This window comes from Dendrobium catenatum, unplaced genomic scaffold (assembly GCF_001605985.2).
Source record: "Dendrobium catenatum unplaced genomic scaffold, ASM160598v2 fragScaff_scaffold_1063, whole genome shotgun sequence".
Classification (NCBI taxonomy): Eukaryota; Viridiplantae; Streptophyta; class Magnoliopsida; order Asparagales; family Orchidaceae; genus Dendrobium; species Dendrobium catenatum.
The window spans coordinates 905,024-918,760 of NW_021319525.1; the positions used below are offsets into that span (position 1 = coordinate 905,024).

Consider the following 13,737-nt stretch of genomic DNA (forward strand, 5'->3'; position numbering starts at 1 on the left):
TTTTTTTTTTTTTTTTTTTTTTTTTTTTGTAAATCTAGGACCAAGGTGGAGAATTGTTAGATATTTGTCCTAGTTTTATGTTTGTTGCTTGTTATGTTGCTTTTGTGCCTATATATAGAGGCTTTATAGGTTGTAATAGGAATGGTTTTAAGCAATATAGTTTTCTGATTTGCTGCTCTCTCTCTCTCTCTCTCTCTCTCCCTCCTCTCCCAAGATCAAGAAGAGGAAGTGCTTCTTCCTCTAGAGCAAGATCTGACAAGTTCCTTTCACCCAGCATGCCAGCCAATATATCAGCAAAGTGAGGATCCGGTGTGGCAATAAACTAAAAAATGAATTTCTGCCAACATAACTATAAGATATATATATATATATATATATATATATATATAATGTAAATGTTAATTTTAGATCACAAATTATAAAATTAAAATGGCGTGCACTATGAGCCACTGGCACAAATAGCGCACCATTTTCACCCATTAATCATGCCAAGTAAATGATGTTGGGAGTGCGCCATACTATATGCTATGTGCCATGGTGCACTATTTTGTGCTTTTGATATGTGTATGGTATTACTAGTGAAAGGCTTAGATGATGTCATCTCCTAAGTTCAACCTGACTATTCTAATATTAGTTTGTTGGAATGGAAATGCCCAAATCAACTCACTTTGGGTTGGCAAAAATGTCAAACAAATTAACCCGGAAGAAACAAAACAAGCACAGCAAAAAAATATAAAATAGAAACAACAAAACAATCAAAAGCACAAGAATAGAGGAATTTTTTGTGATTGAATCAAGATGACCAATTCGTGGGTCAATGAAGCACAAATAAATTCATTATCAAACATATGGAGTAAAAATTTGAGAGCAATGAAAAAATGTATCAAATTCTCTATCAAAAAACTAATAATGAGATGCGGCAAAGATCTTTCAAAGAGAGTCAACATGAGAAGTTGAATTCCTCTCACCGCATTCCCAAGTACACAAAAGTAAGATTCTTCTTTTATATGTGATTGAATTGAGAAGTCTCAATTTATCCCCCTCTTAATCGCTAATAGTCAATTCAGATGCGGAAGATATAGGACTAACTTTTAAGGCTTTTAATGCAATAATTAAAATGCCATTTGATATTTGAAGTAATGCTGCATATAAGATGAGGCATACTAACATCAAAGAACGTCCTAACAAGTGAAGCTCATAAGTTTCTAATAGTTGTCATCATTCTTAGTGATCAAGTGAAATTTACCTTAGCCCACTAGATAAGGCAAGGGCTCGAGTTCCTTAAAAAGAAATGAGGGTCTCTTACAAAATAAGGAAGACGGGAATGCAGAAAGGCGACTAAGCTTTCCAAACATTACATTGACTGTTGAAAAATATAATCAACATAAAAGACACTAAAAAAGGATCAGGAACGTGTGAATTTATTACTCAAAAAGTTCATGAAAAACCTAGGATCATTGGTTTTGCTTGCATTGAATAACGAAGTGCAAATCATTTAGATTATTAGAGCTATTTCTCTAAGTGAAAACAACTAAATATAAAACGTCAGAGTTATAGCACTTTATTATCAGTGCATGTTGTATCAACCGACAATCATCAGGTTGCACATTACTAGTAAAGAACAGCACCGAAAAAAATAAAACTATTTTCAAGGAAGAACGTCCAAAGCAAATATGACAGTGCTTATAAAATCCTCATGAAAAAGAAACTTCAATTTAATGCCAAATTATAAAATGGAAGATGAAATATTGAACTTGCATTTACCATGAAATCACAAGCCTGGCTTGGATAGCGCTCACAAGAACTCCACTGTAGCTGCAAAAAATCATTTTTAATCAAGATTTAAAAAGAAATTCTAAAGCAGGCTTAAACTTTTTTATAGTTCAACTAAAGAAACGTAAAAGGTAAGTTATCCCAGGTGAAATGAATAGTATGGTAGACACTATCTAGTAGTTGCTTACAAATCAGTTGATTTCCTTACTCTAACCAATCTATAGTGAATCCTTGTTTCATGTCCACTGGCAAGATGTTAACTTCTATCCCTATGGCTCTCCAAACAGCATGTACACTGCCATCGTAGAATGAAAAAACCTGAGCAAAGCAGAGAAATGCAAGCATGCTAGGTTATGACGGTAAAATCCTTCATTCAATGGCATGAGAATAAAAGAAACTTCAACATAAACCAAACGTCAAAAGAAACAGTTCAAGCTATCTCAACATGGCTAACAAAGCAAGGTTAATATAGCAAGTCTCCTTCAACATACTAGAAATCATATTATGCCACACACAAAGTTGTAACTATTTGTGCAATTTTTTAATTCCATAGGAAGTAACTTATGACTAAAGTCCTGGTATAAAAATCCTTGACTACTCAAGGAAGAGATTGTAACTAAAGAATTATTGGACCTTTTTCTAATAGTACAACGTGCAATTACATTATTTACCTTAAGAATTATTGTAACTTAAGAATTATTGCATTCACTTACCAAACGTTATAAGCTCCTTCTTTGATAAATTGAAGAAAATTAATTGCAGTCAAATTGATTGAATTTACATAGCAGGATTTTGTTTTGCTTTATAACCATGTTAGAGCTCCTGCCAATTTGATAATTATCTTAGCAAGAGCACACCAACTGTCTCATATGTTACCTGTAATTTCCAGAGTAATGCATTGAGTTTTACTAGTTGTTACGGATAACTTCTGTAAGACAGACTAATTGTTGCAAGAAATAGTAATGCCTAATGCATCTTACCATTGATTCTGAAATCTTACATAAAAAAATAGAAATTAAGGTAACATTTCACAATTTTTCAAATAATATTAACATTTTAATCTAAAAGGATATTTAATACAGTTTTCCAAGAACTAAAAAGAAATTCTTAATGCAGTTACAAACAGTAGTAATATTCTCATGACAGAAGAGGCGAGTCATGATGATGCAATAAATAGAAGATTATTTCTAAAATTTTACAATATTGCAAATTAATTTAGATTCCATTTCAATTTTATTGTATTTAATCATTATTATTCTAATAATTTGGACATTGATGCAGGATCTTTATGAGTTATCGAGATTTTAATTTAAATTAGTTGATATATAAACTTTATTTCTTTAAATAGGAGTTGCAAGGCTATTCTTTTGATTATTGATTGAAGCAAATCAAAATTGAAAGATTTCCAGCTCTATTACCTCTTTCCTCTCTTTCTCCATTCAGTCCCCCCACCGCCAACCCCACCCCCACCCCCACACCCACCCCTACCACAATACTCGGTCTTATGCAACTATGCTAGTAACTGGTCCCTTCATCTTCTTTCTTTTCTCCAACTCGCCTCTTCAATTTCCCTTACATCTATGCAAGAAATTAGGATATTACATAAGAAAAAAGAAAAAGAAGATGACAATAACAAAGATCCTCATCAAATTATGATGGAACCCACAAGTTCCAAAACCAAAGGAGAACACTTAAGAGAAATCGGAACACAACTTAATCCAAAATAATTGAACAAACCACTGACAAAACCCAACCAGATGCAAAAACTTAAACAGCTTTAGGAAACAACAAAAACTTAAATTAAAGAGAAATACCCTCAGAACAACCAACAAGTGGTACCTCACATGTAACGATAAAATAGGAAAATAAGGTGATCTAAGAACATGCAAACTAGAGGTCCACCACAACAATCCAGATCCAACACCCGTCGTAACTCCTCCGGCAAATACCAACAAACTGGCCAATAACACCAATCACACTTGTAGAAGAATGATACAATCGAAGGGTAACTTGTGAAGAGAAGTCTAGGTAGAAGACTTAGAAGAAGAAATAAGTAGAGAAGAAGAAGCTCTCAAGCTTTGGAAGAAAACCCTCAGGTTTTTGAAGACAAAATAAGGTTCAACAACTTCTTCCAACAGCAGCCAACAACCCCTATAAATAGGGAAAGGAAATCAACAACCACATAAATCAGCCGCCCAAACCAGCCAACCAAAATAGAGGAAAACCCGAAAAAAAGGCACGGCCAGCCCAAGAACTGAACGGACAAGCAGCCCAACAGCCAGCCAGAATCGGAACAGCTAAGAAACTTATCAGAAACCAAGAAAAAAAGGCACGGCCAGCCCAGGAACCCAAGCATCCAGCAGCTAAATAGCTACCAAGGAGAGGCACGGCAACCCAAAAAAACAAAAAGCTGAGAACTACAAACACCAAACAGCTAAGGGTAAATGAGCCAAGCCCAATAGGAGACAAAACAACCCAAATATAAATACCCAAAAAACCAAAAAAAGCTAGGAAACCAAAGGAGTGACATGTTCAATGAGCAACCTACCTAATCATGATCATTGGTTGCCTTCCATCATTGGTAAACAAAAATAAAACATAAAAATATTCAAATTACAATAGTTTTTCAAAATAAACATAAAATGAAAGCTATTGAATGCATCAATTAGCATCAACTTTGCCCATCTTTCAACTCTCCGGGAATATAATCCCAGTTTTCTGATAAAATTTCAACTTGAACAATAAATCCTCTTTTAAAATGTAAATCTCAAAATAGGATAAATTGAGGTTGCCTCTAAGCTTCTCAGAATCTGACACCTCAAACTTTTTTTCCTTTGACCCACTAAGAACTATTCAACATTAAACTTTCTCCTTAGAAAATTTATATTTCTTTCTTTATCTTCTATGTTATAATCAAAGGGTATAAAATCACGATTTTAATCAAGAGTCTTCTTAATAGTACCTCTCTTAAGATATAATTAACCATAAGGGCTTGCCCTCACAGAGAATTGAATACTCCAAATTAAAATAGAGAATTTTTTTCTAGGAATAAAGATATTCTTTTTCAAACCTATTTCTATTTTCAAATACATTAGTATAATGTCATTATTGTCTTCCAAGGTGATATGATAGTTTCATTGTTGTATTTAATTTTAGAAATAGCACATTTTTCAAAAAATCATTATTACCTTTAGATCCCCTATGAAATATTATGTTTATCTCTCGAGATAATATAACATTCTTTTTGGTGTATTTAATTATAGGAATAGCTGAATAAAAAAAACTCGTTTATCTTTTCAAACACTTTCTATAGAATCCCATGTTCATCTTCCAAGAAGATAATTTATTCTTTGAATTGTGTTTGACCATAGAAATAATATTTTTTAAAACTCTATTTTAATATTGAAACCATTGTAGAATATAGTTTCAGTCTCTCGAGATCGTACTTTACTCTTAATATAGTATTCGACCTCAAAATAGGATAACACCGAATCCACGTGGTATTTATTTTCCCAGTAGATTTTTTTGGCAACTTTACTGAGAATTTTTTCCTCTCTCCATCTTTAACAGTGATTCATGCCCTTATATTAGTAGAATACTTGTACTTGCCATAAGTTAAGGCTACCTTTCTTCGGCCTGTTATTTTATTCATTTTATTATTGAATAATTTAGTCGGTATCTCTTAAATTTATAAAGTGAGGTCTTGTAGGACCCCCATTAATTATTGATGGGATGTCTTTTTTATGCCTCTTCATAGAACTATATTAAAAAAATTCAAATAATCTTCTAAGAATGAAAGTTCTTTCAATTTTGAATATTTTAAATAAAATTATTGCACAGACTTTAGTAGTATATTATAGTTACTTCTTTTAGTAGCTCGACATATTATTTATATCGAGTCCAAAAATTTAAATCTTCAGAGTATGAGTCCCTTTTTAAAAATCTTTTCCCCGTCCTAACCAACAACAGTTATGTATTTTTGTATCTTGATTTGTGTGGTAGGACAAAGTTTAAGAAAATTCAAACCTCTAAATCAAAGTTTCTCCATATCCTGAACAAGATGTTGTTGTTACATGCTTTTGTAACTTGATGTGTGTGGTAGGGCAGGGTCTAAAATATCAAACTTTCAAATCAAAACTTTTTATTTGTTCTAACATATTGCAATCACATATTCATTGTAGATTGATATGTTTACTAAGACAAGGTCCATAATCCATTCTATGCAAGATTTTCAATATTCTAGCTAATTCGAATGGAGAAAAGTTTAAAGTTCAAATACAAGTCAAGTCTTTGAAAATAATTTTATTAGAGAAAATAGCAGGTTTATTCCACTTGAAGGAAATTTATCTTTAATTTCTTTAAATCATATTAGAAAGTAGGTTATGGTTGACTCATCTAAATATTAAAACAAGAGGCATATGATTATCAATGCTACTAAATAAAATTTTGTTCCCTCATCACTAAAGGAACAAACACCAAGTGGAGAAGTTCCTTCAAAAATCCTCATTCCCTCCCACCACTTGTGTGGATTGATGCTTTAGGTGGAAGACACATCTCACCAAATTTTAGAAACCTTGAAGAACAAAAATTCAGTTTATTTTGCAAGGTGTCTGATAATCATCTAATTCTGAATCAAACACATCTAAATTTTCTATTCAACTATGTTATGACTTTCCTAAGTATAGGGATATAATTATTAGTTGAAGGTTGGAAATCTGCTCGTGTCCTCATCACTTAACATCAAATTTAAATTTAAAAAAGAATTACATAAACAAAAGAAACAATCATTCAAGATTCCTTCATTTTTAATCTTCTTGTACGTCAGAGCTTGGAATGCCTTTAAATCTCATTTACTAAGAGTACTACATAGATATGATAATTTGTCCTCTGTCATGTGGTTTAACTCCGATAGAAAGTGGATCTTAAGGCATGTGTCAAAGATAAATGACCTTGTCAATTATATCAAAGCCCCTATTCACCATTTTGAATTCTCTTATGGTACAACAACAACAACAACAACAACATCAAGCCTTTATCCCACTACGTGGGGTCAGCTACATGAATCCTTTTTCTCCATTGTGTCCTATTAAAAGTCAAATTTTCGTTTAAATCTAATAAAGAAAGGTCATTCCTAATATTTTCTAACCAAGTCTTTTTAGGTCTATCCCTACCTTTCTTAACACAAGTCAAATCTAATACCTCTACTCTCCTAACCGGGTCATCGGAAGGCCGCCTTTTTATGTGAACAAACCATCTAAGGCGACTCTCTCTAATCTTATATTCTACTGGAGCTACTCCAACCTTTTCACGTATATGCTTATTTCGTATCCTATCTCTAAGGGTAAAGCCACTCATCCACCTGAGCATCCTCATCTCTGCAACACTTACCTTAGTATTATGCTTCTCTTTTAATGGCCAACATTCGGCACCATAAAGCATTGCAGGCCTCACTACCATCTTATAGAATTTTCCCTTAAGTTTGAGGGATACATTTCTATCACATAACAAGCCCGATGCATTCCTCCACTTCAACCATCCAACTTGAATTCTACTGATAATATCCCCATCTATTTCACCATCACTCTGAACAATAGATCCAAGATACCTAAAACGTGTACTCTTATTAATGACTTGATCGCCCAAAGTCACAATCCCCTCACTAGGACTATTACTGCTAAAACTACACTCCATATATTTCGTTTTAGATCTACTCAAGCGAAAACCTTTAGACTCTAAGGTTGACCTCCATAATTCAAGTTTACCTTCAACTCCCTCTCTAGTCTTATCAACAAGAAGAATATCATCAGCAAAAAGCATACAACAAGGTACATCATCTTGCAAATGTCTAGTGAGAACATCCAAGACTAAAGCAAAAAGATATGGGCTTAAGGCTGATCCTTGATGTAACCCAACCGAAATAGGGAAATACTTGGTCAAACCACCTTGTGTTTGAACACAAGTAATAGCTCCTGCATACATATCTTTAATGATTTGAATATAAGCATTATTAACTCCTTTCTTTTCAAGAACTCTCCATAGCACTTCTCTTGGAACTTTATCATATGCTTTTTCTAAATCAATAAATATCATATGTAGATCCTCCTTATTTCCTCTATATTTTTCCATCAAACCTCTGAATAAATGTATGGCTTCCATAGTCGACCTACCCGACATGAATCCAAAGTGATTTTGAGAAGCATCAATATCACGCCGACCTATGCTTCGTAACTCGCTCCATAAGTTTTAAAGTATGACACATTAACTTAATACCTATTATAATTCGTACAATCTTGTGCATCACCTTTATTCTTAAAAATATGAAATTAACACACTCATTCTCCACTCATCTGAAATCTTTTTAGTCTTCAAATAGTATTAAAAAGTTTAGTAAGCTAGAAATCCTTCATCTCCTAAGCATTTCACATCTCTATTGGAATATCATCAGGTCCAACACTTTTCCACCTGTCATTTTCTTTAAAGCCTCTCTAACTTCAGTTTTACTAATACACCAGTAAAAACAAAATCTTTATTTTCATTTAGGGTGCTAAGTCATATAGTCAATCTTATTTCACAATCTTCATTAAAAGTTTAGCAAAATATCTCATCCACATTTTGTTGAATATCATCTTCTAAGAAAAGTATTTTTTATCTTCATCCTTAAATACATTTCACTTGAACTAAATCCTTACTACTCCTACTCTTTTTTTGGCTAACTTATACATATATCTTTCTCCCTCCTTAGTTTTAATCTATTATACAAATCACTAAAAGCTAATGTCTTTGCATCAATTTGCTTTCTTAGAATCATTACGGGCCATTTATATATTCCCAATTATCAAATTTTTAAAATTAAATCATTTTTATAACAATCTTCTTATTTTTAATCTTTTCTTGGCACAATTGAATTTCACCACAAATTTTTTACTATTAGGAGATTTTCCCTTTGATACTCCAAGCCATCTTTTGCAATATTCTAATATCACTAGCCACTTTTTCCCACATAATTAGCATCTCATGCATAGACAAATCTTAAGATCTAAAATTTTACTCTCAAAAATATTTTTGTTAATATTCTTTAAATGCCCCCACCTAATCCTAGAAAAACGTTTTAATTTATTTTTTATTTTATGCCCCTTTATCTTAAAGTTCAAAACTAATAATCGATGTAGGGGTAAAATAAATTTTCATTCGGAATAACTTTACAATCTTTGCATTCTAAACGATTTAATTTTCTAATAAGAAATAGTCAATCTGGGTTGTACTATATCATTTTTTGTAAGTGATGAGGATGCTCATTTCTTTTTCTTAAATAAGGTATTAGCAATTAAAAATCATAAGCTAAACAAAATCTAATATGGTCTTGCCACCTTCATTCGTCGTTCCAAATCCATGGCCACCATGAAGGCTTTTAAAATCATCTACCTCTCTACCAACATGTCCATTTAAATCTCCTCCAATAAAAACTCTTTCTTCAAGAGGCATCTTTTGTATTAATTCTTCCAAGTCATTCCAAAAATTTAATTTAGAACTTGTATCCAAACCTACTTGAGGAGCATAAGCACTTATAATATTAACAATCTTATCATCTAACAATCTTTAAAACTATAATTTTATCTCCAATCATATTAATTTTTATAACATTGTCCTTTAAACTCTTATCTATAATAACACCTACACCATTTCTAGTACGACTCCTACCCGAATACCAAAGTTTAAATCCTAAACTATCAATTTCCTTAGCCTTCTCTCCAACCCACTTAGTTTCATGAATGCACAAAATAACTCCTGGCTTTGAATTCTCTTATGGTGATATTTTTAAATCAAATTTTAGCTAAGTTTATTCCTGACTTTATAACTCCATTTAAGAAAACTTATGGAGAATCCTCACTAAGTTGATCATCTTAATTCTCATTTAAGTCAAAGACTTGGGACACTTCAAAGTTCTTTACAAAGGTTAACCCATGATATGATAAAAATTCCCTATGTCATGTAGTTTTCCCTAAATTAATTGCAAACCTTGAATTGGTACTAAGTCGGGTGATTTTATAACAACTTCGTAAGTTTCCTTCTCTTATTAGTGAAAACAAAATCATATTTGAGTTCACCTAATATATTTTTACTACGTGTAAGAAAAAAAATATTTCGAATTAAAATCTATGTCAAATTAAAATTTAAATTATAAATAAAAATTTTCTCTATCTTCTTGCTATTATATATCTTATAATTTATTTTGTATGTTTATGAAACTATTTCATAATTATCTTAGTCAATTTATTAATTATTATCATAGGATTAGGTTTAATTTGTAGATCTATATTCCTTGCATAAGAAGATTAATTTTCTCCTATCAAGCTTAGATGATGATATTACTAGTGAGAATAATCTTTTCAAGAATTGAGAAAGGAAGCCTCCTAAAAAAAATGGAATAATAACATTGTCTCTATTATGTGGGCTGTTAAAAAAAATTTTATGCGCAGAATATGTGAAAAAAGGAAGAATAAAAAAATAAAATGATGGCTTCCTTTTCTATTCTTTGAATCTTAGAAGACCCATTAGTCCAATATTTTTAACACTTAACTGTGAGAATCTTGATTTTAGGTTTATTATCATGCATTGATACTATATTGGAAATAACAATAAGATTCATGCAAGAGATGTTAAAAGATTCAATTTATATCTCTAATTTAACTATCTTTGGATTAAGATTTTTATCAAAAAAAAAGAGAGAAAAAGAAGAAAATCACAGTTTAGTTTGTTGGGAACTTTGATCTGAATTGACAAAATCTAAGTTCCGAGGCCTCTTTAATTATCAACTTAAGTATGTCATTTTATATCTTCAAATCAATATCAAGGAAAATCTAAAAGATGATCAATCAAACTGAAATTATAATAGTATTAGATGTGCATCATTGAGATCTACATAAATAACCTAATGGAGATGCATAAACAAATCATTATCCAAACATTTTCAACTCTCTTTTGAACATTTTCCAAATTGAATGAGATTCTAGACAGGGTCCTGATGCTCAAGGACCTATATTGATATCTATGGGTATAAAAATCACCTTCTCTAACTTATAATTTTTTAAACTGAATTAAGAGACATTCCTCTGTTGTTTTTGATGTGATTGTCTAATGTTCTCATTCAACATGAGTAGATATCACATCCAGATTTAAACTAGGATGTTAGAACATGAGGGGTTCTATTCATAGTGATGTCAATGATATCTTTATTTGCATCCTTGTCAAATTTCAAATCAAAATCAAATTGCAATGTGATATAGATCATGATTGACTAAGCTTGGATGTTAGAATTGGAGAGATTCTACACCCGATGAAGTCCATGATGACTCATCAAATGGTTATGAAATCCAATTCAAAATTGATCCCTACTTTATCATAGATTAAAATCAGATGTTAGATTCTAAAATAATTTATTCCCATTAAGAATCTTTCCATAACATTGAAATTCAAAACTCGTCGAAACTATAATTTTCTTCGTAGAAAGTTGTTAAGTTTTTGTCATTTAATTAAACTAGTTTTGGCCGACTTCTTACTATTTAACTTAGATGGAGTCAACCCACCTTTCATTGAGCTTTGGAATCATTTCCCACTTATCATTTTGATTAGGTTCAGATGATCAAAACTCGAGCAAATATAGAATCATTTTTCAAACAATCATAAGGAAAATCACCCAATAATTAAAAAAAAAAAATTCACTTTTTGATAAAAATCAAACTTTTCTCAATCCTTGTGAGTATTTTATATTCCTTGATGTCTTCGTTATGAAGGATGCTCAAATATTCCGCTTGTTCTTTGAAAACTCATGCAAAAGTTAAAATGCCCCTAAGAATGTTGTTGCATTTAGTTTTCTTAGAACTTTGCAATTGAAAACTCTAGAAAATTCGTATTCTTTTCCTTAAGTTACTCAGAAAAAATTAATATAAAATGAATCTTTAATTAAAATCTTGCATTCCTCTGCCAATGGTCAAGATGCTTTGATGAATCTTTACTTATCAAAGATGATCAAACTACTCACCATCTTTCTCATTTCTCTATAAGTGATGATCCCGTACATAAATATAAATAATCCCGGGTGGAATATTTTGTATATTATTTGGGGTCATCTTTGCTTCTAGTGAACTAAGAAAGAGTCAGAATCTTCAGGCAAATTTTGAAATCCTTAAGAATCAAAGAAATTACAGTCAAAATTTAATCTCTCCACCCATTTGCTTTTCCTAGAAATTGAACTTCATAAAAGTTTTGGTCCCCAGTGAAACATTTGCATGTTATAAAGGTCATTTGTGATGGAGAGGGAAAGTGAATTTCCAACCTAATTTTTTTTTAAATTATCAAAATTCAAAATCCTTACAAATCATCCTCCCCTCTCTAGGAAAATGACGTGTACAAATGGCATATAATCCCCAACGGAGTATATAGAAGTTGTTAAGATCATTTGTGATGAATAGGGAAATTTAAAATCTTCAAATTCAAAATCTCCTCATTCGTTATTTCGATATGGTCAGGCAAATGTTGGATTTCTACCTTTCTTTTGTTCCACTGTTCCAATATGGTGAGGTGGACATTAGATTTTTTTGGATATTTCTTATTGTTTCGATATAGTTAGGTAAATATCGAGTCTTCTTCATTCATTGTTTCGATATGGTCAAGTGAATGTTAGATTTATACCTTTCTTTTTGCTCCATTGTTTTGATATGGTCAGGTGGACATTAGATTTCTTTGGTTCGTTCTCACAATTTCGATATGGTCAGGTGAGTATTGAGTAGTCATCATTTGATGTTTCAAAATAGTCAGGCAAATGTTGGATTTATACCTTTCTTTTGTTCCATTGTTTCGATATGATCAGATAGACATTAGATTTCTTTAGCTCTTTCTCACTGTTTCGATATGGCCAGGTGAATATCAAGTTTCTCCTCTTTCACTCTTTCGATATGATTAGGCAAATGTTGGATTCCTTTCTATCATGTATTCCACAGTTTTGATATGATCAGGTGCATATTAGATTTATTTGGCTCTTTCTCACTGTTTCGATATGGTCATGTGAGTATCGCGTTTCTCCTCTATCGTTGTTTTCATATGGTCAGACGAATGTTGGATTCCTTTTTATTTTGTGTTCCACTGTTTCAATATGATCAAGCAGACATTATATTTATTTGGCTCTTTCTAACTATTTCGATATGGTCAGATGAGTATCGAATTTCTCCTCTTTCACTATTTTGATATAGTCAGACGAATGTTGGATTACTTTCTATCTTGTGTTCTGCTTTTTCGATATAATCAGGCGGACATTAAATTTATTTGACTCTTTTTTTCTGTTTCAATATGGTCATGTGAGTATCGAGTCGTCCTCTTTTATTATTTAATTACTGTCAAGTGAGTTTCAAGTTCCTTATATTCGTTGTTTCGATATGGTCAGACGAATGTCAGATTCCTTTCTATCTTGTGTTCTGCTGTTTTGATATGGTCAGGCAGACATTAGATTTTTTTTACTCGTTCTCATTTTTTCAATATGGTCATGTGAGTACTAAGTCATTCTCCTTCGCTGTTTCAATATGGTTAGACGAATATTATCCTTTAAGGTTAGGTGTGAATCCGCACACTTAGGTTTTGTTTCCCATATATTCATCCACTAGTGGTGAAGCAAGCCGCTCGTGGCACAATCCTAGTTTCAATCTGTTAGTGGTGGAGCAAACCATTTGTGGTTCATCCTAGCTAATTTATATAACTAAAATCTTCTAAGTTTAGTTGTAAACCTTCACACAAGTTTTTCCTTTCTTAGAAGACACCCTCTAGTCTATTGAGGCAGGTGTAAGTACCCACTTTGTGACATCCTTCCTCTTGAACTATAAAGACGACTTTAGTCTTATCAATTCACAATCAAACTTTTACACTCATGTCAAATCACTGCATTCATTCAGTTCTTTCATACCTTGACTTAATAAA

The 13,737-nt window shown here is 31.9% G+C and overlaps 1 protein-coding gene across 6 annotated transcripts in view; it reads right to left on the reverse strand.

The window, feature by feature from the left end:
* Nucleotides 1-13,737, reverse strand: part of LOC110095176 — a 49,577-nt gene that overhangs the window by 27,005 nt on the left and 8,835 nt on the right. For 5 of the 6 annotated variants that reach the window (XR_003701953.1, XM_020820607.2, XM_028698318.1 and 2 more), the window contains exons 3-4: nt 1,982-2,091; nt 1,765-1,815 (exon numbers count right to left, since the gene is read on the reverse strand). Coding sequence is in view for 5 of the 6 variants with exons in the window: in XM_020820607.2 (XP_020676266.2) it covers nt 1,765-1,815; nt 1,982-2,091 (161 nt within the window). In the remaining variant the exon portion in view is untranslated. The remainder of the gene's footprint in view (nt 1-1,764; nt 1,816-1,981; nt 2,092-13,737) is intronic. The other variant, XM_028698321.1, reaches the window with a different exon arrangement.